The sequence below is a fragment of the Hippocampus comes genome, unplaced genomic scaffold, assembly GCF_001891065.2.
Source record: "Hippocampus comes isolate QL1 unplaced genomic scaffold, H_comes_QL1_v1.1 scaffold124, whole genome shotgun sequence".
Lineage (NCBI taxonomy): Eukaryota > Metazoa > Chordata > Actinopteri > Syngnathiformes > Syngnathidae > Hippocampus > Hippocampus comes.
The window spans coordinates 632,340-654,972 of NW_017805075.1; the positions used below are offsets into that span (position 1 = coordinate 632,340).

General features: G+C 43.0%; 1 protein-coding gene across 4 annotated transcripts in view; it reads right to left on the reverse strand.

The window, feature by feature from the left end:
* Positions 1-1,658: 1,658 nt before the first annotated feature.
* magixb (MAGI family member, X-linked b) overlaps positions 1,659-22,633 on the reverse strand; it is a 71,546-nt gene continuing 50,571 nt past the window's right edge. For 2 of the 4 annotated variants that reach the window (XM_019865240.1, XM_019865239.1), the window contains exons 10-16: positions 19,469-20,003; positions 17,666-17,729; positions 17,155-17,565; positions 9,142-9,342; positions 6,715-6,938; positions 5,979-6,117; positions 1,659-3,078 (exon numbers count right to left, since the gene is read on the reverse strand). In XM_019865240.1, the coding sequence (XP_019720799.1) occupies positions 2,141-3,078; positions 5,979-6,117; positions 6,715-6,938; positions 9,142-9,342; positions 17,155-17,565; positions 17,666-17,729; positions 19,469-20,003 (2,512 nt within the window). In that variant the 3' untranslated portion in view covers positions 1,659-2,140. Of the gene's footprint in view, positions 3,079-4,903; positions 5,748-5,978; positions 6,118-6,714; positions 6,939-9,141; positions 9,343-17,154; positions 17,566-17,665; positions 17,730-19,468; positions 20,004-22,633 lie in introns of those variants that run through there. The other 2 variants (XM_019865242.1, XM_019865241.1) reach the window with 2 other exon arrangements.

Here is a 22,633-nt window from a genome sequence, read left to right on the forward strand (position 1 = left end):
GCGGCCCGGTACCAAATGCCCTGCGGACCGGTACCGGTCCGCGGACCGGCGGTTGGGGACCCCTGATCTACACGACCAAGGAAAAATACACCACAAAACTCACAAAAAGTTCAGGATGAGCCTATGATGCACTCGAAACCTTCCAGGTGAACTTAATTTGACCTTCTGTCAACTTTGAAATCATCAACCCAAATCATTGCCGATTATGTTTAATTCTCAACTCAACTCAAATGTATTTATCGAGTACTTTAAAACAACCACCGCTGTATACAAAGTGATGTACATGGAACAAAAATAACAACAATAGTAAAGTATTACAACACTACATATTTTCCTAATTTCATATCTGTGGATGAAATAGTGAAGTGTGCAGTCTCTGTTGACAAAATGCATGAGTGTGTATGTCCGCGCCGGTATACAAGGTGAATGGGGGCGAGGCAGCTTCTCAAAAATATCTACACACACACACACACGCACGCACACACACACACACACACACACACACACACACACACACACACACACACACACACACACACACACACACACACACTCTTTTATTCCCACTCACATCCTCTCATTGTGGCAACAAGCTTTTTCCTTGACAATCATGCCATGTTTTTGTGGTTTAATAAATATAAGGCACTAGACGAAAACCGTGATATAGGGTCGCGGTTTTCTGTGTGTCGCTAGATACATGGGGCTCAATCGCTCAATGTGCGATGGTTAATTCTGGTGGAGTTGAGCTTCATCATGTGGCAAGTTGAGCAAAAACTACAAAAACATTTAATACTACTATGCCTACTACTACTACTACTACTACTACTACTACAACTACTACTAATGATAATAATATATCAGTTTTATTTAGCACTGGACACTCAAAAAATAGATACTTTATTCATGCATCCAGAATCACACTCTAGTCGTGGTAAACTACGTTCAATAGCCACAGCTGCTCTGGGGCATGTTGACGGAAGCGTGGCTGCCAGTGTATGACTACAGCCCATTTGACCACCCCAAATAATGAACAACCAGCCATACACCAGTGTGAGTGACACTCGAGGCAAGGTGGGTGAAGTGACTGGCCCAAAGACAAAACGACACGTGACTCGTAAAGAGCAGGATTCGAACAGTCAACACTTTGGTGACTGGACAACCTGCTCTTCCTCCTGAGTCACGGCCACCATTTGATAGTCAGATGTGTGAATTTAAAATTTTTGAGAGCCAAGTATGACCTTTCCAGGTGGACTGCATCATAGGTTCATCCTGAAATTTCACCTAAAAGTGAAAGTCAAGTCAATACAAATAATAATATGCACTAATATGTTCTATGTGACGTTTACAGTTCTCGCCAGCACGTTATTGGCCACAATAATCTGGTAAAGTTTTACTGTGCATCGCTGCTGCCCTTGTTCTACCATTCAGTGGTCCCGCTGCCACTGGTATGAATCTGAGACTAGCAGCGATCAGGCTAGACAAAGTTAAGATAAGATAAGAAAACCTTTATAGTCTCACAGTGGAGAAATGTCCAGTTCACAGCAGCAAAGTTATGAGAGGAAGAAGTAGAAGAACAAAATAAATAGGAGCTGCTGGAAAGGCAGCCACTCTCGCGGCGCCATCTTGAAGTCAAAACAACACAATAAAACACGAACAACATGAGGCTTACGCTGAATCATGCCCCTTTGAATTTGAGTTCCGGTCGTGAACTGACATCATTGCAAACGTCACCACACATCTGTTTTCTGGGTTTGGTTCAGAACCTTATCTATGAATGAACTAAGAATCCTTCAACTCACTGTAGAGAGATGTGAAGCCACCGACGGCCATCTTACATAGCCAGCCTATAGTAATGAATGAAAGTGGGTGAATGAATCTGCTTAATTCCACGAAGAGAATTTTAATCAGAATTCCGTGTTTAGACTAGTGGGAGCACATGAACATTTTGACTTAACTTCCACTTGAAAGCGCCCTATACTAGAAACTTTTTGTGAGGAATGGTGTGTCTTGGCTCAGTAACATTTGGGAAACATTGAGAAGAGAGAATTGCGTTGATATCAGTAAATATCACTTTCGGTCCCTACAAAAGAAAGGTGAGTGTCTGAATCAACAAAAATGCATTCATGCTCATGTGGTATCGTCACTCTTCTCTGCCTGCTGGCACCGTTGGCTGCGACGACAGCCCGTTCTCCGCAGCATCCCGAGCCACCCTGTGCCGGCTGGGGGCCAGCCAAGGACCCGGCAGCATGGTGGCCCTGCGGCCGAGCGCTTGCACAGGAAAGCTAGAGATGCTAGCGGCGGACATGCTGTCATCTGATTGGCTGCCTCCAGACTCTGTCTCATCATACCTCAGCTGATTTACAGAAAGTGCAGAAGCGAGGAAGGAGAAGGGCTTCCTTTGTGGGACGGAGTATGTCCCGGCGTCGTTTGATAACAGCCCCTCTTGTGCATCCCCTGAAACCTCATCTTCCTCAAAATCCCGGAGCTTTTCTTCAAACTGGTGGGTGTCATCATCATTGTCATCATCGTCGTCGTCCACGTAGCCCTGGAGCTGCTTCATGGCACGGTAGCCTGCTGCCACTTTCCACATCTCGTCTGACTCTTCCTCACTCTCCTCTTTAGGCCTGGGAAGCTTTTTGTCAGGACTTGGAATTGGCAGCACATCTGGTCTATGTAACACCTCCTTTCCCTCTTCGACCTTTTCTTCCAGATTCTCCTCAACAGGAGCTGTTACCTGTTTCTTCTCTTTCCTCTCTCTGCTCCTCCCTCTCTCCCCTTTCCTCATCCTCCTTGCATGGCCGTCATCTGTCGACAGGGCTTCTCTGGGTAGACTCCGAGACGTCCTTTTTCGAGAACTCTCCCCTTTCTCGGGCTCCGAGTCGGGGCTTCGCAACACTGAGCGGCTTTCCGATTCCCACCTTCTCCTCCTACTTGTCCTTTTCTCACGTCCGTCCAAAGACTTGCCTCTCCTCTTCTGCTTGGAGCGGCGCCCCCTCTGCCTGCTGGAGTCTACTGCAGCCATACCCTGCTCCTTGGGGTGACGCAGGCGGGAGGGGGAGGTGATTCTGTGCTCACGGCCTGGACAGACATTGTACGGGGAACGTAGGTTGGGGATAAATTGTGGGAGGGTGGGGTTGAGAGGTAACGATACATGTTTGAAAAGCATGTTGTGCGAATTGATATGAAACTGTTTATTCACGCTTAAGATCTGCATGCAAATGTGCAACTTTATCGGCGACAGTGGTGCCTTGACTTGCAAGTTTAACTTGTTCCAAGACCACACTCATAACTCAAATCACTTGAATCTGAAAACATCGTTTCCCATCTAAATGAATGGAATTGCTTTTAGTAAGTTCCAGTTCCACCCTTAAAAGGGCAGCAAAAAGAGCTGTGTTTTTTAAAAAAGAAAAATAGGACTATATAGTACATTCTAGGGTCACAAATGCTTAGTAAAATTAGTCATTTTTAATTGTGGATTAAGAATATTTGCCTGTGAGTATTGTTACATTGTATGTCTAAATGTGTTGCTCCATCATTTGTGTTCAAACATAAGTTGCTAAAATGGTAATAATTACAGCAACATTAATACTCTTTTGTTAGCCCGTATGTCATTTTGTATTGTGTATTAGCATTAAGCTAACATTCTTTTGTCATTGCTCGCTCAAAATCGAGCTGGCTCTTTTCCATGCTGAGAGGAGCCAGATGAGGTGGCTCGGGCATCTGATTAAGATAACTCCTGGATGGGTCCCTGGTGAGATGTTCCGGGCATGTCTCTCCAGCAAGAGGCATCGGGGACGACCCAGGACATGCTGGAGAAACTATGGCTCCCGGCTGGAACTGGGAACGCCTTGGCATCCCCCGGGAAGCGCTGGAAGAAGCGGCTGGGGAGAGAGAAGTCTGGGCTTCCCTATTAAAGCCGTTGCCTCCGTGACCTGAGGCGGTACATAATGGATGGATGGATGGACTCTTGTCATCCATTATTATCCGAGCCAGAGTCACACCTCGGGACAATTTTGAGTGTTCAGTTAACCTACCATGCATGTTTTTGGAATGTGGGAGAAAACTGGAGTACCCGGAGATAACCCACGCAGGCACGGGAAGAACATGCAAACTCCACACAGGAAGGCCAGAGCCGGAATCGAACCTTGTACCTCTGTACTGGAAGGCTGACGTGCTAACCAGTCGACCACTGTGCTGCGTTTGGTTAAATACAAAAGATGAAATTCTATTTTGTATAATATTTAGATTTGCAGCCAAGTTCAACCATGAGTGGCTATAAGCTTTTTTGTGGGAAACCACTGTTCACTCTTTGCCAAGGTGCTGTTGTTTGTGAAGTTCTCTGCAGCCATTAAGCCTTTATAGCTTAGGACAAAAGGAAAAAAAAGTTGGCCAAACGAGGGCTCGTGTCTTGAAAAACTTGTAAATTAGGTCATTCACAAGTCAAGGTACCACTGTACATTCATCGTTCAGGTAAACTGGACGAGAAATTTGAGATGTGCATGCCATTATGTTGAAGTTAGGAGATTAAGAACAAGTGTAAGCTTTCTGCTAGTGTATACAGTTGTGTTCAGAAAAAAAGAATTGAAAGCCTTTTTTTGTCATAGTATAGTGCAGATATAACCCACTTAAGGGTGAAATTCCATGTCAGTGTGATCAAGAATAAAAAATATACAAGTAGCTGTGGAGTCAGGAGTAATTTAAAAGTGTGGACCAAGTATTATTGTCACCGGTATTGTGTTTTTGTGAGCTCAGAGCAGTGATGGCTTGTGGCAAGAAGGTATTGCTGAGTTTGTTCAAAGTTGGTGCTCTGCATTTTTCCTCCACAAACTATACCATTTAATTTACAAATACCGGTATTGTGTTTTTGTGAGCTCAGAGCAGCTCTTGTGGCAAGAAGCTATTGCTGAGTTTGTTCAAAGTTGGTGCTCTGCATTTTTCCTCCACAAACTATACCATTTAATTTACAAAGGGAAAAATGTTGAATGATTTTTACTTTCCTGTGAATCACAGAAGTAATATATTGTTTAATTAGCACGGTGTAGTTCACCAACTTTATGGCACCTGTGAACATGCCAAGACAATTGGACAACTAACTTTCACTGAAGGCCAGCAACTTGTAACATATTTATTCAGCACATGCTGTTTTCTTTCAACAATGGGACTTTGCAGGGGCTTCTTACCAACAGCTCGTCTTCGCACAGGTATCTTCAAGAAATGCAAAGGAATTGTGCAATGTAGTCCAATGGTACTGGATTGGATTAGCAGATCACAGGTGCCACAAATGGGTGGACTCCATGCAACACAGATGTGAAGCAGAAACGGCGCTTATTCATCTCATTATCACTTCAGTGATTCGTGCAAAAGCGACCCCTTTCAAACATTACCCTTTGCAGGGTAACCATTTTGAGTTCGAGGAAGAACAATAGATTTTCATCACTTTCTGTGAAGGAATTAAACATTTGATCAAGTCTTTTTGATCGTGAATATATTGTGTAGGGTTCACGAGGGCATTTGTGGAAGTTGTCAGGAGCTGTACTCATGTTACGTTTCAACACGTTGCTATTATTCCAAACACAACTGTATGTGAGGACACAGCAGTGACCGAGCGCGGGAATGTAGAGAGACAGAAAATAAGAGAACTAACAGGAACCATACCAACCGCGTATTTTCTGTCCGTCCAATCACATAGAAGCAAGGCTCGCCTAATTTGGAGTTGGTCATACAAAGAGACAAACTGGAGAGCTCCACTGAGAAAAAGAGAATGGGCGGAATGAGCAGGAAAGACGGGAGTGAAAGGAGAAGGAAACATGTAAAACCAAGAATGGAGAGAATTATGAGCATGGATGAGTTACAGGAAGGAAAGTGTGCCCAAAAGACAAGCGTTAGAAAAGATTTAAGCATTGAAAGAACAAGGAGCCCCTTTGAGGACTTCCTGGTCTCATGCGCGACATTGTCACTCGAATGTGATTGGTTCTCACCATAATCGGGCACATATCCGTTTCCTCTCTTGAGGACCAGGTGGATGCGGTGGCCCCCTCTGCGAATCTGCTCCACTGCCTGACTGTGAGTCATCCCCGCCGTGCTGTCGCCGTTAATCTCCACAAGCTGGTCACTCACCTGCACGGCGATCAAAACTGTCTGAGTAAACACCCATTTTATCATGTTGAAGCGACGATCGTCACACGTTGTACAAAGATAGGCACACGTGTCCAGCACGGCACATACGCATCTCATGACTGAAGACTTTGCTCTCGAGATAATAGATGGAAATTCAGCACACTTTATGGGTAGAGTCAGACGATTCTCACACATTTCCTATTGGTTCTTTTTCGCACGGCACGGCATCGAAATTCAGCACCGACATTAACAAATCTGTCAGATTCTGTGAGAACTGGAATTTAAGTCGTTATTCTTCTCAGTTTACGACTATCGATGCAAAACCCTATGCAGGGCCAGATTTACGCCGGCCATGAAAATAGAGCCCTAAATATTTAAAAACAACCAATTCTTAATGTTAATTGCAAACTTATCGATCTTTCTAGTTATATACAACTGAACTGGACATAGGCAATGATTCTTTTGCGACAGTGGGCACTATTTGGATTGTGATTAATGTGAAACATTCTCGGGAAAAATGATGTCCCATCACTGGTGAACTATTTAGGCCCACAGTCGTCTTTGGAATCAGCTACGATGGTGATTCCCTGCACTTACCTGTATCTTTTGGCTGCGCGAAGCAGGCCCTCCCTCCATCAGTCCCAGGACGTAGAGTCCCATGTTGTACTCACTGCCCCCTCGGAGGCTGAAGCCAAATCCTGAGGGGCCACGATCCAAGTTGACACTGTAATACCTGGAATCACGTTTGGGACGCGACCTCTGACCCTTCCTGCTTCGGTGTCCGAGTTCGGACTCCACGGGTTCTGAAAGGCTTGTTGAGTCTGAGGGAGATGATACTGGTCATGTCAGAGCAATTATTTTGAACTTTGTGGACATCAGTGTGCCATGACAGATTATTATCTATGGTGAAATTTCACTTGGGGGTCTGAAAATTATTGTTTACAGCAAACAACAAATAATTGCCCATCTATCTACCTACATGCAGTGAGAGGCAGGACAATGAAATGCACTTCCACTTGATGTTAGTAGGTACAATTCACCTGCTGCCATGTCATTCATCGAACAGAATAGCTTGATGTTCTACTCAACAGGTCCTTTGTTCATTGTCAGTACAGTTCAGGGTCAGGATCATCACTACTTCAATATAAAGCTATGAAAAAAATTAAGGGAACAAAAAAAATAGACCTTTTGTGGTATTATTACCATTTTCCATTTTCTAAAAATTAATGCTCTAAATCACAGGTGTCAAACTGAAGGCCCGGGGGCCAGATCTGGCCCACCAGGTCATTTTATGTAGCCCGTGAAAGCAAATCATGTGTCATCTTGCTAAAATCTGTACCGAAATGTCAAATTGTCATGTGTAATAAATAACGTTGCGATGTTGCAAAAATTTTGTTACCCTGTTCACACTCACTTGAACAATAATTGAACAAACTATTATAATTGATATGACTGATCTCAAAACTAGGAAGCTATTAATTTGTTGTGTACAAGTAATAATTTTGTGGTTTCACTGCCATAACGGCCATCTGAGGGAAGACGCAACTCCAAATTGGCTGGCGAATAAAATGAGTTTGACACCCCTGCTCTAAATGATAATTTTAACTTGAATTTGGAAATTATGTTGTCAGTAGTCTTATACAATTAAACAAAAATGTCCATTTTACTCAAACATACTGTATATCTTTAAATATCAAAATAAGAGAAACTGTTAATTTTATAGTGGTCCCTTCATTTTTTCCATAGTTGTAGAGTTGACTATACAGTGGTGCCTTCAGATGTGACTTCAATTCGTTCTGTGACCACGTTCATGACTCAAAACACTTGCATCTCATTGGAAATGCCGCCCCACTAAAAAAACAACACACACACACACACACACGCACACACACACACACACACACACACACACACACACACACACACAGACACACACATATATATACTGTATATGTTACAATGCAAAATATATCTACACAACATAATAGAGTTGACTAAAATATTGAGAATTTTAACTGTTTTTGCCACTTTTTTACTTCAATTCAATGAACATTGTGCTGCTCCTTCAGGTGTGTGCACCTTGTCTACCTGGGGCAGAATCAAGACATATGGATATACATTGGACCCCTGCATATGCATTCGGGCACCTGTAGATTCAACTATTTGCATTTACGGTATGTGTTTGATGTTTTTGTATTTTAAAAATAGTTCATTTTGGGGGCAGGGGAGGCAACCCCATGTTCCACTGAAAAAGCATATTGGCAGTACACCTCTGCTTATTCAAGATTTTTTTAGGGTTTTAAAAAAATGCTTGTGTTCCCCAGTGCAATTGACTGTCTGTCAGTTATACGTGGATATTTGACATTTGTGGGCCAGCCCATTCCCTATTCCCCGTGAATAATTGGGGTCCACTTGTACAGGAGTGAACATGGAGAGAATCACAGCTCCTCACAGAGACAGTCACAGTAGTCCTTCTTCAGAGAGGATAAATAATATATGCCTGTATGCACTGTTTTCATTGTGGTGTCGCTTGTGTTCAAAGACAGAAATGTTATTCGTTAGTCCAACTATGGCATTTCCCATCATGCATTAATCGAGCAAACTTAAAGGGAAAGTTGTGTGGTTGTTTTAAATACATATGGTGTAATTCTATTTGTTAGGTTTTAGAGTAAACTTTACCTGGGAGTGGCAGCTTGAAGACTCCTTGAAAAATTGTTGACTATCAGCCAAACTGCTGCTTGAGTTGTGAGTTGAGCTCACTGCCACCCTTGTTCAGTGCTTGTATCTCAAGTTTTTGCTTGCAAGTAAAGGAAATATTTTGAGCAAACTACTTGTATTTCAACAAACTTGAAAGTCAGGTCACTCATATCTTAAGGCACCAATGTACTTGTTGCACCATTTTTGCTTCGTGGAGTTCTGAGAGGGTTTTCTAAAGTAAAATATTTGTGTCTGACCAATTGACGGTTGGGAAATCCTGCATAGGTGTGAAGAGGCACGACGTGACGAGTGGGACGTTTGGCTTACAGGTGCTAGGCCGGGGGACAACAGTGAGACGGAGCGTGTTTCCTGCCCGGCGAAGGATCTGCGCCAGCTCACGGTGAGGCAGCGTCACCACCGAGCGTCCTTCGACGGCCTCCAATCGATCCCCTGGCCGAATCTGACCACTCTTGGCTGCCGGGCTGCCTCGGCGCACTGTGACAAAACGATGTGGCAGAAGAGATGCGGCTGTACAGAGAAGAAAGAAATAGGGTGGAATGTTAATGGACTTATTGTTCTTCGGGAAGTCCAGCTTCTTTGCACATGCTAATGTTTGGTTCACTGAAGACTATATATCAAGCATAAGCAGGCATGGCAGGCTTCATTCTGAATGGATCCTCAGTTCATTTCCCTTCCCAAAAATAATGAAATAATTTTCATTTTGGCAGGAGGGAAATTAAGAACATGTTTCCTCTACTACAATGGATTCCCACATACTTGCATTTCGGCACTCACGGGTTCTCCTATTGATGGATTTTTCTTCAATATCTTTTCATATTTTGTTTTTGGGAGTTTTTTTGCTGAGGAATTTTCCCCTTGTGGAAAATGTATACTGGAGTTAAAGTAAACACACCTCTCTCTCACTCTCTCTCTCTCTCTCTCTCTATTATATTTGTACTTATTGGCTTTACCCCGCCCAAAAAAGCATGATGATATGATTGATTTGACATGCAACTTCTCTGTGGAGGGTTTGAGGGCAGGTTTACATTTTGAATGACTTGATTTTTTAACACACTTCGTCCACTCTCTCCCAGCTTGTGCTTTGGAGCATCTGTCAAGCCATCAACTGCACTGCCTCACTCCTCAGGCACAAACTACCACAGAACACAAACTTTCCTGTGAAATTTTGCTACCTCGAATCTGTCAGTGGCAGACTTGTGGTGTTTGCTTGTATGCTCATTACTCTTTAAATTTATTGAGGAGCTGCGCTTATTATCATGCTCCATTATGAAGGGTTGCTCCAACCTGCAGCGCCTGTATGAGTAAGCTACTGTTGATTTCATGATATAAAAACTCATTCATACCGCAGGCTATCAACTTAATTAACAAACAATTAGAGGGAGGCAGACAGACAAGCAGGAGGACATGAGGGCAGTGTGGGGTGTGCATATGTCTGTAATGTATTATCCAATGTGTGTAGAATATATATTGTCCTGTACCGCATGTATTGTACAATGTATGTTGTGTATTGTATGTAGTATGTATTGCCCAATACATGTAGCAGCACAGAGGGCCTGTCCTCCGAGACATGTTTCTCCTACAGGAGACCAAATAAAAGTCCAATTCAAATTCAAATAATCCTTTAAGCAACTGACATTGGCACACAAACAGTACATCAATGCATGTAGACAGACGATATCAAAATGCTCACATGCATATATTTTTAATCTTATGTTCTGTGTCACTTACAATACTCAACTCGACTGTATTTATAGAGCACTTTAAAACAACCATTGTATACAAAGTCCTGTACGAGGAGCAAATATCATATACTGTATGTACAACAACAACAAAAATAAATTTATAACGAAGACAGTAGAAAGCACAAAACAGTAAAACTAAGTCATGCCGAGTCAAATGCCAAAGAATACAATAGTTGTGAAACTCTTCATAGTTTCTGTTTTCTTGACTGTTTTATACTGCCCCCCCGTTGGCCAATTTGCACATACAAGAAGGATTTGAAGTACTAAATTAATCATGATACACAAACTGTTGAATGAATTTGTTTCATTCTCATCAGTTATGCTATTTCTAAATATTTTATAAAGCAAATGCCATAGAGTGCTATATGTCCACATTGAACTTTTTTTTTTCCTTTATTTTACAATTTGTTTTTTGGGAACCAATTAAAACATATCCCATTCATTTCAATGAAGAAATATGATTTTAGAGATAGGTCTCACAAGCACGACCATGTAACAAATCAAACTCACACCTTCAGGCACATTTAGTTCATTCAAACATAAAAACTAAAAATAAAACAAAACTCATAGACATTAGTAGTGCCGCTAGTGCATTACTGCGAGTGCAAGTCGAAATATCCTGATGATAACACTTATCTCTCAATAGTTCCTCCTGCTGGCAGCAGCTGGGCCCTCTCAGGCCTTCACAGCAGTGTCCCTGTTTAACCTACACAGCAGCATAAACTATTCATTCAGATGACGCACGAACAGTTCCTCACACAATGGGTAAAAACAGACAATTGAAAAGCTGCTCCACCAATCTAAAATGCCTTCACTTTGTGTCATAGCTATGGAAAAAAGTTAAGTGACCAAAAAAAGACGAAACCTTGATTTTTATTTTCACCATTTTTAATTTCGCCAAATAAGCACTTTAAATGACGATATTTATAGAGTGGTGTGAATACTGGGAAACACTCATTGTGCAAATGCTTTTTCAGCATTGAAATGAATGGAAATGGCAAATCAATTTTTTTTTTATAAGAATAGCACTCTGTATTATTGTCATTTAAAAAAACATACAAATGAACAGAATGAGAAGAATCAGTCCCTCATTGATAAAATCATTGCCACTCAACCTAGTGCGTTTTACTTGGCCATCAGGTGGCAGTATAATACAGTCATGCCAACAAACAAGAAAGAGGTCCATTTGACTGCTGGAAGTGACTCAGTAGTGTGCAGTTATCTTAAGTGTTCTTCGTAGAGGATAAAGAATACATGCCTGTGAATGTGAGTCATTAGATTGTCTACTGTACATGCGTTGATGCATCTTTTATTTTGAAATATACATTGCTTGAAGCGTTATAACACGGGCACATAGATGCTAATCATTTGCCTGTTTATGACTTTTTACATTATGGTTTAACGTTAAGCTAACAGAATCAAGTTATGAGGTTGTTTTAAATACAAAATCTGTAATTCTGTTTGTTTTCTTTTTAGTTTTAGAGTAAACTAGAAGTGGCATTAATCATTGCTGGTGTCACATGGCAACCACTGTATTTCGGGAATTAAGGTGTTATGTTGTCAGAAGTTTATAAGGTGCAACAGAAATGCTCATTTTAGTCAAACAACTGGACCCGCAAAATCAGAGAAAGCGATCATTTTGAATTTGTCCCTTCATTTTTCTTAATTCGGAGGCCATGAGACACATGTTCATTCTAGGCCTATAATCTGGGTGGCCCAGGCAGAAATGGCAATCAGGTCAAAGCAGACGCCAGGGCAGCTTTGAAATAGTCTTCTTATTGCGTATAATCCAACAGCGGACCATCAACCTCTGCCAAATAATGAATTCCAAACTCATGCACAAGCCCCACTCACGTGCACGCACGGTGACTCACGCAACACACTAAGACAAATGTGCTGAGCTAAACACACACACACCAACAGCACACGTTCAAATGGACTCCTTCCTATCAAATTGTCCTTCCCTCCGGCATTCTATGTTGTCCTTTCCAGAGTAATCCCACCGCAGCCAGCACGGTGACAACGTGCCGCACTGAGAACTACCGCTGACCAGCATCAGCACCAGCACCAGCACCAGCACACTCCTCCACCTTACGCCATCATGAAAAATCCACTCTATGCAACCCAGATCAGCTCGTGCAGCCTGCTGACGCTAAGTACACGTCTGAGAGGACAAACCGTTGTTGATCCTGAGCAAGCAGCATCTGTCATTTCTGTTAAACACATTCATTTTACAGCCCTGAGTGCCCTGTGCATTAGTGAAAGGCTGCATTACATTTTAGTTAAGACAAACACAGGTCTGGGGAAATGAAATAAATACATCAAGAGACCAAAACACACTTCTTTTGTATTTTGAGTATTTTTCATTTGATGCAAATGGTTGCTCTTCATGACAATATTCGTATTTTAATCAAACGTGCATCTATCTAATCGCAGAATCAGACAAAGTGACAATTTAGCAGTGATCATTTAACTTTTACCAGATCTAACATTCTCTTTCTTTTCCCTGCAAAAAGACTGAAATAACATTGGAACACAGCTTAATTTAGCCCCTGTTCGTCACGGCCGTGTGAGCACGTGGATGCAACGTCCACATGGCACACAGTCAACATGTCGGGCTGAGCAAACTTGTGGGCTCCATGATTCAAAGCTTCCAGCTGATGCACCCAACTGAATAAAAGGGAAAAAACAGCAAACCTGCACCTGTAAGTCAAAAACAATAAAGGACAAGCAAGCAAAGCAAATCATTACGTTTAGACTCTTTCACAGTCCTCAAAGCGGACTGTAGTCTCTCCAGCATGGCTCTCGGGGAAAGTCGAGGTTTCAAATATCGAGACAAAACTCCTCAGTTCCGTGTCATGCTGTTCTCCAAGGCGCTGATGTTCACAACATGGAACCAGGAGCTCAAACGCAGGCTGTCCCCTCTGTACCACAGAAGCATTTCGCTTAAGCAGTCAGACAGCAACGTAGAGAGCAGGAGGTGGGTGGGTGGCAGAGGGAGGGAGGCAGGCTGAGTTTTAATCTTTTGAAAAACCAGACCGGACATTTTTACTGCAGAGTAAAGGGGTGGCGAGGGAGACGTAGAAGGGAGAGAGAGAGAGAGAGAGAGAGAGAGAGAGAGAGAGAGAGAGAGAGAGAGAGAGAGAGAGAACAAGTGAGGGCACGTGAGAAAGAGTGGGGCGGGGGGTTGAAGGAGAGAAGGTAATGTGAGCGACTTCATTCCGTGACATGACAGGAGAGAAATGAGGGAGAGCGAGAGTACGCAATGAAGACGGATCAGATGTGGGGACAGGCGCACCCACAACATCAATCTGGCCGTGAAAAATGCTCGAAATGTGCATGTTGGCTTGGGCCATAAAGGAAATTGAAGTGCATCACGGTGGAACAGAGGGCAGCCAATAGAAGACAAAGGAAGCTCTGACGGGGGCCATACATCACAGGGATGCGCTTTACACTAAACGGTCAAGGCAGCGCAAGACCGCTCCTGCGTCTTGTCAGTTGGGAGCGCATATGTGCTGGTGTCGAACTGTCATAAGAAGGTCAGCTTGTGTGCCACCCCATAGACACATAAAATCGCAAAAACGTCAAACAAATAGTAGGAAGATTCGAAATACATACCCAGAGAAAATCCCTTTTCAGACATGGTCATAGTGTTGCACCAAGTTCCAGGAGCAGTACCAAACGGAAATTTTTCCGTGCCATAATGACTCGGCACCATGACCGGGAGCGTTGAACAGACACAGGGAAAAGCCTCTTCGCTAATTGTGTTCTAAAGCTACGGTGCTATGAGCGAGCACACTGGCGGCCAGACCGGGCATACACAATTCTGTTTCAAATTCACTTTTATTTTAATTTTTGGACTAGTTTAGTCTTGGTGGAGGTCTATGATAAGCTTAGTAACCTCAGAGTTTTATTTGATCATGATAACATTGCTGAAACAACTAAATCTTCTGGCGTTTGATGGCCCAAGACATTTGTAAAGTTCTGGATATACAGTACGTATAAAATGTTCAGCTGTGTTTAAAAAATGTTTTGTGTTCAATTTTCTAAAGTGTTTAAACATGTCCCCACTGTATGCTAATAAATATCCTTATCATTTTTTGAATCAATATCTATAAAAAGAATTTGAAGTAGTTTAGCTGTCAACTTTTATTCCACTGTGTTTGCTTATTTTTAGTTAGTTTTTGCTGCAGTATCATTCCAGCAATTGGTATCTAGGTACAATATCCCTGTCGTCCCCATGACCAAATATGGTAAATTTCATATTTCTTCACAAATCTATACTATTGATCGGTCCACACGTGCCCGTGCTGTGTTTTTGAAATATGTTGACCGATCTAAAGTGTTGAAAATGGCTTGAGGACTTGGACAATGAAACTCTTTAGAGCACTAATCCCTTGTTTATTGTTGCAGTGACACACATATTTTTATCTAACTATTATTAATAATAAAGCTTCACTCGTACACAGCATTATCAACAGTCAGTGTCTGCATTTGAAGTGCAGGTGTTATTATTGTCCACTTGGGGTCACCATCTACCCATTCTAATCGACACTGTAGTAACTTGTTATTGTGTGGGTCTTTAAGGCAGGCCTTTGACCAAAACTGATTCTCGTTTTTGCCTAGGAAATTTCATTTCCTATCCTATCTGAGTGAGATGACCATGGAAGTCCTTGGAGGACAGGATGTTTCAAATTCTAAAAATGCTGAGGAACCGTGAAGGACCCATTTGCAAAGGTTACTCCTGACCAACCTTTACGAAAGAATATTACCCAAAATTCTTTAGGTCAGCATCATTTGAACTACCAATGCCATAATGGACCTCAACATGAACGAAACTGAAAAAATAAACTAGATACAAAACAAGACTATGTTTGTAAAACAGAAATCACTGCCAACCTTAATGGGTGACCTGACATGGGAGGCAGGAACAAGGGACAACCTTTTGTAGCATGTCATGTGCAGAAACATCACTACAGAAGCTTATGTGTGCCATTTTAAAATGCTTCTCCTGGCGCTTCAGATTCCCATTTTATTATTATTTATTTTTTTTTAACAATGCCATCAGTGAATTGCAGATCAAACAAACTGAATGACAATAAACAAAAAATACATGTATCTCAACGGCTCTGCTCGCTACTTGCAATTGCAGACTGCTGACTGCTATCAACTTCCTGTGATGCAGGTCATGCGCCCATGTAGATGAAAAGGTGACCTACTTTTTTATCTGATCATTTTTCAATCTGTTTTTTTGTTTTTGTTTTGTGAAAGTAAAACTGATCAGATGCTTATTGTGCAGTACACACAAAAATATATATTAATAACACACAAAAAGACAGAATTATTTTTCCCCCCGCATTTCTCCCGTCACCCCCCACGGTTGACTTGAGACCACTCCACGGACTACTGGTCAACCGCGACTGACCGGTTGGGCACTCCTGATTCAAAGCAACAGGACAGTGACGCAGTTGACGGACAACGCAAAGACAGTAGTATTTCACGCTCAGGACTTTAAAAATTAAAAAAAAAAAACAAACAAACAAAAAAACACTCACTTAAAAAATACAAATACATCTTTTTATGGCAAGTGGATAATCAACGGGACCAAGAAATATACGTTCAAAGCAAAAGGAAAGATATGGCTTATGTAAGCAATACTCGTCATCGCACGATGATGTCAGTTAGGAAAAGTGGAGTTGAATTGATTTGAACCGGTGCTGTGCTTTCCTGCATTTGAAAGGAGGCATTTTTTCATCTCTCCTTGACCGGATGATGTCGTCCTACAAAGTTCAAGAAAGGTGGCATAAAGGTTAGGAGATTTCATTTTCCGAAGAGGCCCATTGTCTGCCGAGTTACTGTATGCGGAAGTGAGTGTATGGGAACGTTCTGATGGCTGTGCTGCCTTTAGCTTTAGCTTTGGTGTATGCAGAGTGACGGCATCAGTTGAGGCCATCGGCAGGTCAGCAAGCATAGGCTTGTGTGTTGACTGTATTTTGTTCGATGTTTGTTCAATAACCAACAACGACCCAAACCACCTGTTATGAATTACAGTCTGTTCTAACTAGTGCCGGTAAGCTAAGTTAAATTAGTTAATGATGTTTATTTTAGCAGAGACTGTACAGTCGAGTAAGTTAAGACAGTTGCGCAAAAGGCACTTTGAACTTAGGCTTCTTTTATGATGTGTGAAATTATCCCAAACTTTGGTCAATCTCTGCCTGTTACGCACGCTTTCCTTATGGCTTGTGGTTATTTATTGTTTTGTGAGTCAGCAGTAGCAATCCATATCAAAAAATACTCGTATATCACTACAAAATCCTGCAATATGGCACGTAATCAGCAAAACCGGTGATATAGCAAGAGACAGCTGACGTATGTGCGAGGGTTTTCCACGCCTTCCTCCTACATTCCAAAATCTGCCATTTGCCTGTGCCTCTGTGGGTCTGATCTCACGGACAATCCAAAAGTGACCCTCTTTTTGCATAAAAGTACTGACTAGTTCCACTTGCAACTTCCGCTGCAGTTTTAGACGTCTCACAAACCAAGTCATTGCATTCATCACTCAGGAGATATTACTAACCTTTGGTGTTCTCCAGATCTTGAGAGGCAATGACAAAGCCAAAACCCTCCCCTGGTTTTCTCTTCAGCTCCACATCGAACCCTCTCAGGGGTCGAACCCTTTCGTCTTCTCGTATTTCCAGTCCTGAATCGGGTTCTGTGACTCTACCGGCGTCATCCTCCAGACCTGTACTGATCCAGTCTTTGGGCTCCATGGTCAGGGTGACCGGAATGGACTCCAAGAAGCTGGTGCTCTGGATCAGCGAAGAACTCGTGGGGGCTGTGGATGGCGGTGTGCCGAATGACGTACGTGGAACAGGTAAGGCATCAGTGAGGATGGATGTGTCGACTGAGCCACCGGGTGGAGGAGGGGGGCGGAGCAGAGGAGGGGGGAGTCTCCGAAGGGAGCTGGGGGAGATGGATTGATAGATGCCTGAAGATGATGATGATGATGATGATGAAAGAGACAAAAAAATAGTCAGAAATAAGCAACTGCTTAACAGTGACTTGAAAGCAAATGTTTGACATTTTACCTCCCCTATACACCAACAGTGTGACTTCTCCCTGTTTAGTGTGCTCCTGAAGGACGGTTTGTACCTGCAAAAACAATAATATGTACAGTATGCAGATGGGACAAATTTACTCATAGTCTACGCATTCACTGGCAGCCGTTTTGGCAGTGGTCACTTGTCTTTTAACAGTTTCTCATGGTTTTATTGTCTCCCATTCTTTAGTTATCAGCAGTTCAACATGGGTTGGTTTAACCAAAAAGGGTTGGCTTGATATTCACAGACAAACTGTCATCCTCCATGCCGAGCCATTGAAAAACGTATTTGGCAGTGAACGAACGGTTGGATTCCAGTTGCAGAACGTCAACATCCAGGGCAGTGAATGAGTGAAGTTGAAGCAGAGATACAAAAAGACTTTGGAAAACATTGAAATACTGATGCAATCCCTGTACTGAAGTAAAACTACAGACTCTGAAATGTGAATAAGTACCGAGCAAAATGAAAACATCAAAATGATTTTTGTTGTTGTTCGTATACCGTACAATATAGGCGGCCATTTTTGATAACTTGGCATAATTGAAAGAGACTCCAGACAAAATAGTTTGCCTCTTTTTTTTTAATTTACTAAAAACATAGATGGAAAAAATACGATTGTTAAATTACAACATGCAAATGTTGTGTAGATAAATTTTTTCTTAGTGCAAACTCAATGTAAGTTAAAATAAAAGAAAACAATTTTGTGAGCAGAGGTTTCTCTGTCATTTAATTCATTTCAGAGCTTGTACTTTTTTTTCTTTTTTTTTTTTTTTTAACTTGAGTGCAGGATTTGAATCAGTAATGTCAGAGATGTTCGCTCGGACAGTTGAACAAAGGCTCGAACGCAGGAACGGATCGACTTTCACTGCCAGCAGCAGGCGCAGTTTTCTATGAAGCCACTCTTGTGCGCGCTTCTCAACTGACACCCGACCTCTGCAGCCTCTGTCGGCTTTTTATTGATGTGTATGCAAATTACAAGTAATATATCAGAGAAAACACTCCCATCTTCATTTACATACCTCGCCCCTGGACGGCCCCAATAGGTCGCCCCTCAGTGGACCCCTGGTACCAGCACCCACATCCATAAGCCAACAGAAACGTCGACATTTTAATGAGTGGCCTTTCCATGAACTGATACATCTGTAACCTGGCTAGTGACCATTTCTCATGATGGAGCGGACCGAGTATTTCCTTTCGCCCAAAGTTGAATCTTCCTTTCCAAGTTGTCAGTTAACAGGCGCTTGTGGGTCCATTCACCTCAAATTGACCCCTGATTCTCTGTGCTCCATTGTGTGCAAGCTGTACGATCACATGCGTTCGAGGTCAATCAAGCATGGAACAAAATGAAACTTTTAAACATGATAACATTGTGTTTGTCAATTCTCCATCAGTACTTCTAGGTTGACCGGTCTTTTTTTTTCCTCAAATACAGAATGAAGACCTTTGCCACCTTTGACATATCTATAAAGCAGAGTGTGAGTTGAATTTCTCCTTGAGGGATTAAAATGGCTCTAAAAAGTAGTCAATGCCATCTCTGGAGAAATTGCATGCAAATGTGGAAAAACTGAAGCCGACCTGAAATAATTTGGAATTAATTGTGGAATGATATTGGTAATGCAGAAAGATTTGATAAAAATGTCTTAGTTTGGGGCTTTCATTTTGGGTGAAAAATCTGGAATGGTGGGAGATTTTGAACCGTCAAAAAGTAACAGACCGGATGGGGAGAAAAGTTTTCATTACCTCCATTCATTCAAAGCAGTTGTTACTTCAACGTAGTCAAACGTTTCCTACCTGACCAAGGCTGAGACTCTGCACGTCAGCTCCATTTATTTTGACAATAGCATCCCCTGGCTGCAGAGTGTTGCACTGCTTCCTGTCCCAAACTCTCCTGACGACCGTCATCCCGCCCCCCGGCCCGCCGCCCATCATGCTGAAACCCAGGCCTTTGTCTGCCTCAGTCTGCGCCAACGCTACCGGCACCAACTCGCCTCCGCCGAACCCGCCGCCCGCACGGGCCATTTTGTGGGGGCTGGCCATGGGGCTGTGGTTCCCATGGAGACCATTAAAACCGTGGTGGCGGGGGCTCTCTGGCGTCGGAGGAGGTCGGAGGTGAGAGGGTTGCGGTCTGAAGAGGCGGGCGTGAGCGCTGCGAGGACCGCCAGGGGACGACGAGGGCCTCTTTGGCGACAGAGGCAGCGGGAGGCGGGACACGGGCAGCGTACAAGTGGATAGGTCGCTCTCCGATGACTTGATGGATGTGCCGTACCGTAAAGGATGCTGGGGTGTTGACAACGAGTTGTTGTTGTGATTACGAATCATTGATGCCCTGACGAGGAAAAAGAAAAAAGTGTTTTGGAAAGGAATCATTACTTTTAAAATTTTTTGCTTTATATCTTTGATGTAAAATGTGTTGAAGCATCAATGAAATTATGTTGATTCATTATTACAGTTCACCATCACCTATTTGCAATTTATTATTCGTGATATTCACCATTTTTCTTTTTTCTTTTTTTTCTGAACCTATCGGAAACAATTACAGCTCAAAAGCTTACCAATTACTAACTGGCATCAAGGAAGTATAGTGAAGGGATAAAAATCCACTGCTTAAGATATTTGTATGTAAGGGCAGAAATAATTTCAGTCTGGGTTATTAACAGAAATTGTGGTGTGTCTATGCTGCATGTGTCTAGCAACGATCAATACAAATCATAGATTTTTGTGATATAGCAGGCATCAAACCATCCATTTTCCGATCCGCTTTATCCTCACAAGGGTTGCGGGGGTGCTGCAGCCTATGCCAGCTGTCTTCGGAACACCCTCAACTGGTCGCCAGCCAATCGCAGGGCACACACAGACGAACAACCATCCACGCTCGCACTCACACCTAGGGACAATTTGGAGTGTTCAATCAGCCTGCCATGCATGTTTTTGGAATATGGGAGGAAGCCGGAGTACCCGGAGAAAACCCACGCTGGCCCGGGGAGAAAATGCAAACTCCACACAGGAAGGCCCGAGCTGGAATTGAACCCGGTACCTCTGCACTGTGAGGTCGACACGCTAACCACTGGACCACCGGGCTGCCCATGTAGCAGGCATTTCTGCGAAAAACAAGCACTAGATAGGTTTCACCCCTCATTTGACCGGATGTGGATTGTTTTTCAGCATTTTTTGGGCACGACATTCATCAAGGAGGAGACCTGGTGCTTGGTGGTTGCGCCTTCTCGGCAGCATGGGCATACCAGCACTGTTTTTGATTGGGAGGAATGTCGGTGCCATTTGACTGTCATTGCTGGACAGCTCTGGGGCGCTTGTGTTTTTTTGCGCCTGTAATGGGAAGCACTTTACACAGCCCCGCTTTGTTCAGCGGAGAGATCGGTGCTGTTGGATGGTCTGCGGCTGGATGAATGCAAGGCTTGAGGAGCCGACGATGAGAAGAAAGGAGCGTCAGCGCAGAGCGCCGATGCGGATGTGGAACTGGGAGTCGCGGCTTGGAGTTGAAGCGGATTACGTGGGACAGGAGATGTGAGCCAATCTCTTTTCGTCAATGGACACTAAAGCTTCGTGTTTGCTTTCAAAACTTAGCTTGTAGCAGACGTGTGCACATTTTCAGCATGATGTCTCTGATCCACTGTTGAAAGGACACTTTGATCCTCTCCTCTTTCATCTCTTACTGTTTCAAACAACAACATTTCTCCATTGTGAGAGACTAATAAAGGATTTCTTATTTTATCTTATTTGTTATTGGTGATTTGTGTGAATATCCCTTGCATGTACGGATGACATGCATTCAGGTGCAAACATGTTGTACAGTATATTCCCTTGCTGTTTTGGCTGTGTTATCATTTATTACTTGGGAGTTACTGATGGCATACTTTGTTTTTTGTAGACGATATAACATTTTAGTTTGCTTTTATTTTTATGTACAGTTGATCCTCGCATACCTGTGGTTCAGCACCCAAGGATTCACATATTTACAGATTTTTTGTTTCAATATTTCATTTTTTGGGGGGCGGGGGGACTTTAAACACTGATTACAATGTAATGTAGCTACAGTGGAATGGGTGTCAATTTTCCGTGGATTTTTGCTTTTTGGGGTTCCGCCCGGTCGCTCTCCTTTGGAACAGCGGGGCTCCACTGTCATTTTTTTCTTTGGCTCTGTAAATCAGTTGTCTCCAAATTGCGGCCCAGGGGCCATTTGCGGGCCACAGGATGACAGTTTGTGCCTCGAGCATTAAAGTTTCAATGTTTTTGCGGCCCTACCCTTTTTTGCTGTGTCATTGCCCCGGGCGTTTTGTGTGTGTGTGTGTGTGTGTGTGTGTGTGTGTGTGTGTGTGTGTGTGTGTGTGTGTGTGTGCGCGCGCGTGTGTGTGTGTGTGTGTGTGTGTGTGTGTGTGTCACTTCTGGGCACAGTAGTCCAGGCTCATGATAGCTTTAGGCGAAATGTAATTCTGAAGTGACACCAAGTGGAAGGAAAAAAGAAATCCTGTCATTCAGTCCCAGTCATGTCTTTTTCAAAACTTGCCATAAAAAGGCGGCTTGGCGACGATAACAGCCAATTTAAAAAAAAAAACAGGATGGATGGGGTTTCTTTGTTGAGTAGAGAGGCCCACTGTCACGTCTTAAATGAATAGAGAGAGTTGGGGTGCTCACGAAACTAGCCGTCATGACTCAACTAGACATGCTGAGGAGTTTGCAAAGTAACATGGAGATGAGAGAGAGGACCGGCTCACCGATCTTGTTCATGTTGTGAAGAACCGTTAGTTTTCTGAACTGTTATTAATAAAGATTGAGAAAATTTTAGGATTAGTTGTCCTTTTTTGAGTACTTGAATCCCGTATTAGTGGAACACTTGATGCGGCCCAGACAGATCCAGATTCTCTCGCAAGCAGCCCCCGCAAAAGTTGAGTTTGATACCCCTGCTGGAAGTTGTTGCTTCAATTCAGTGTTGGCTGTGGG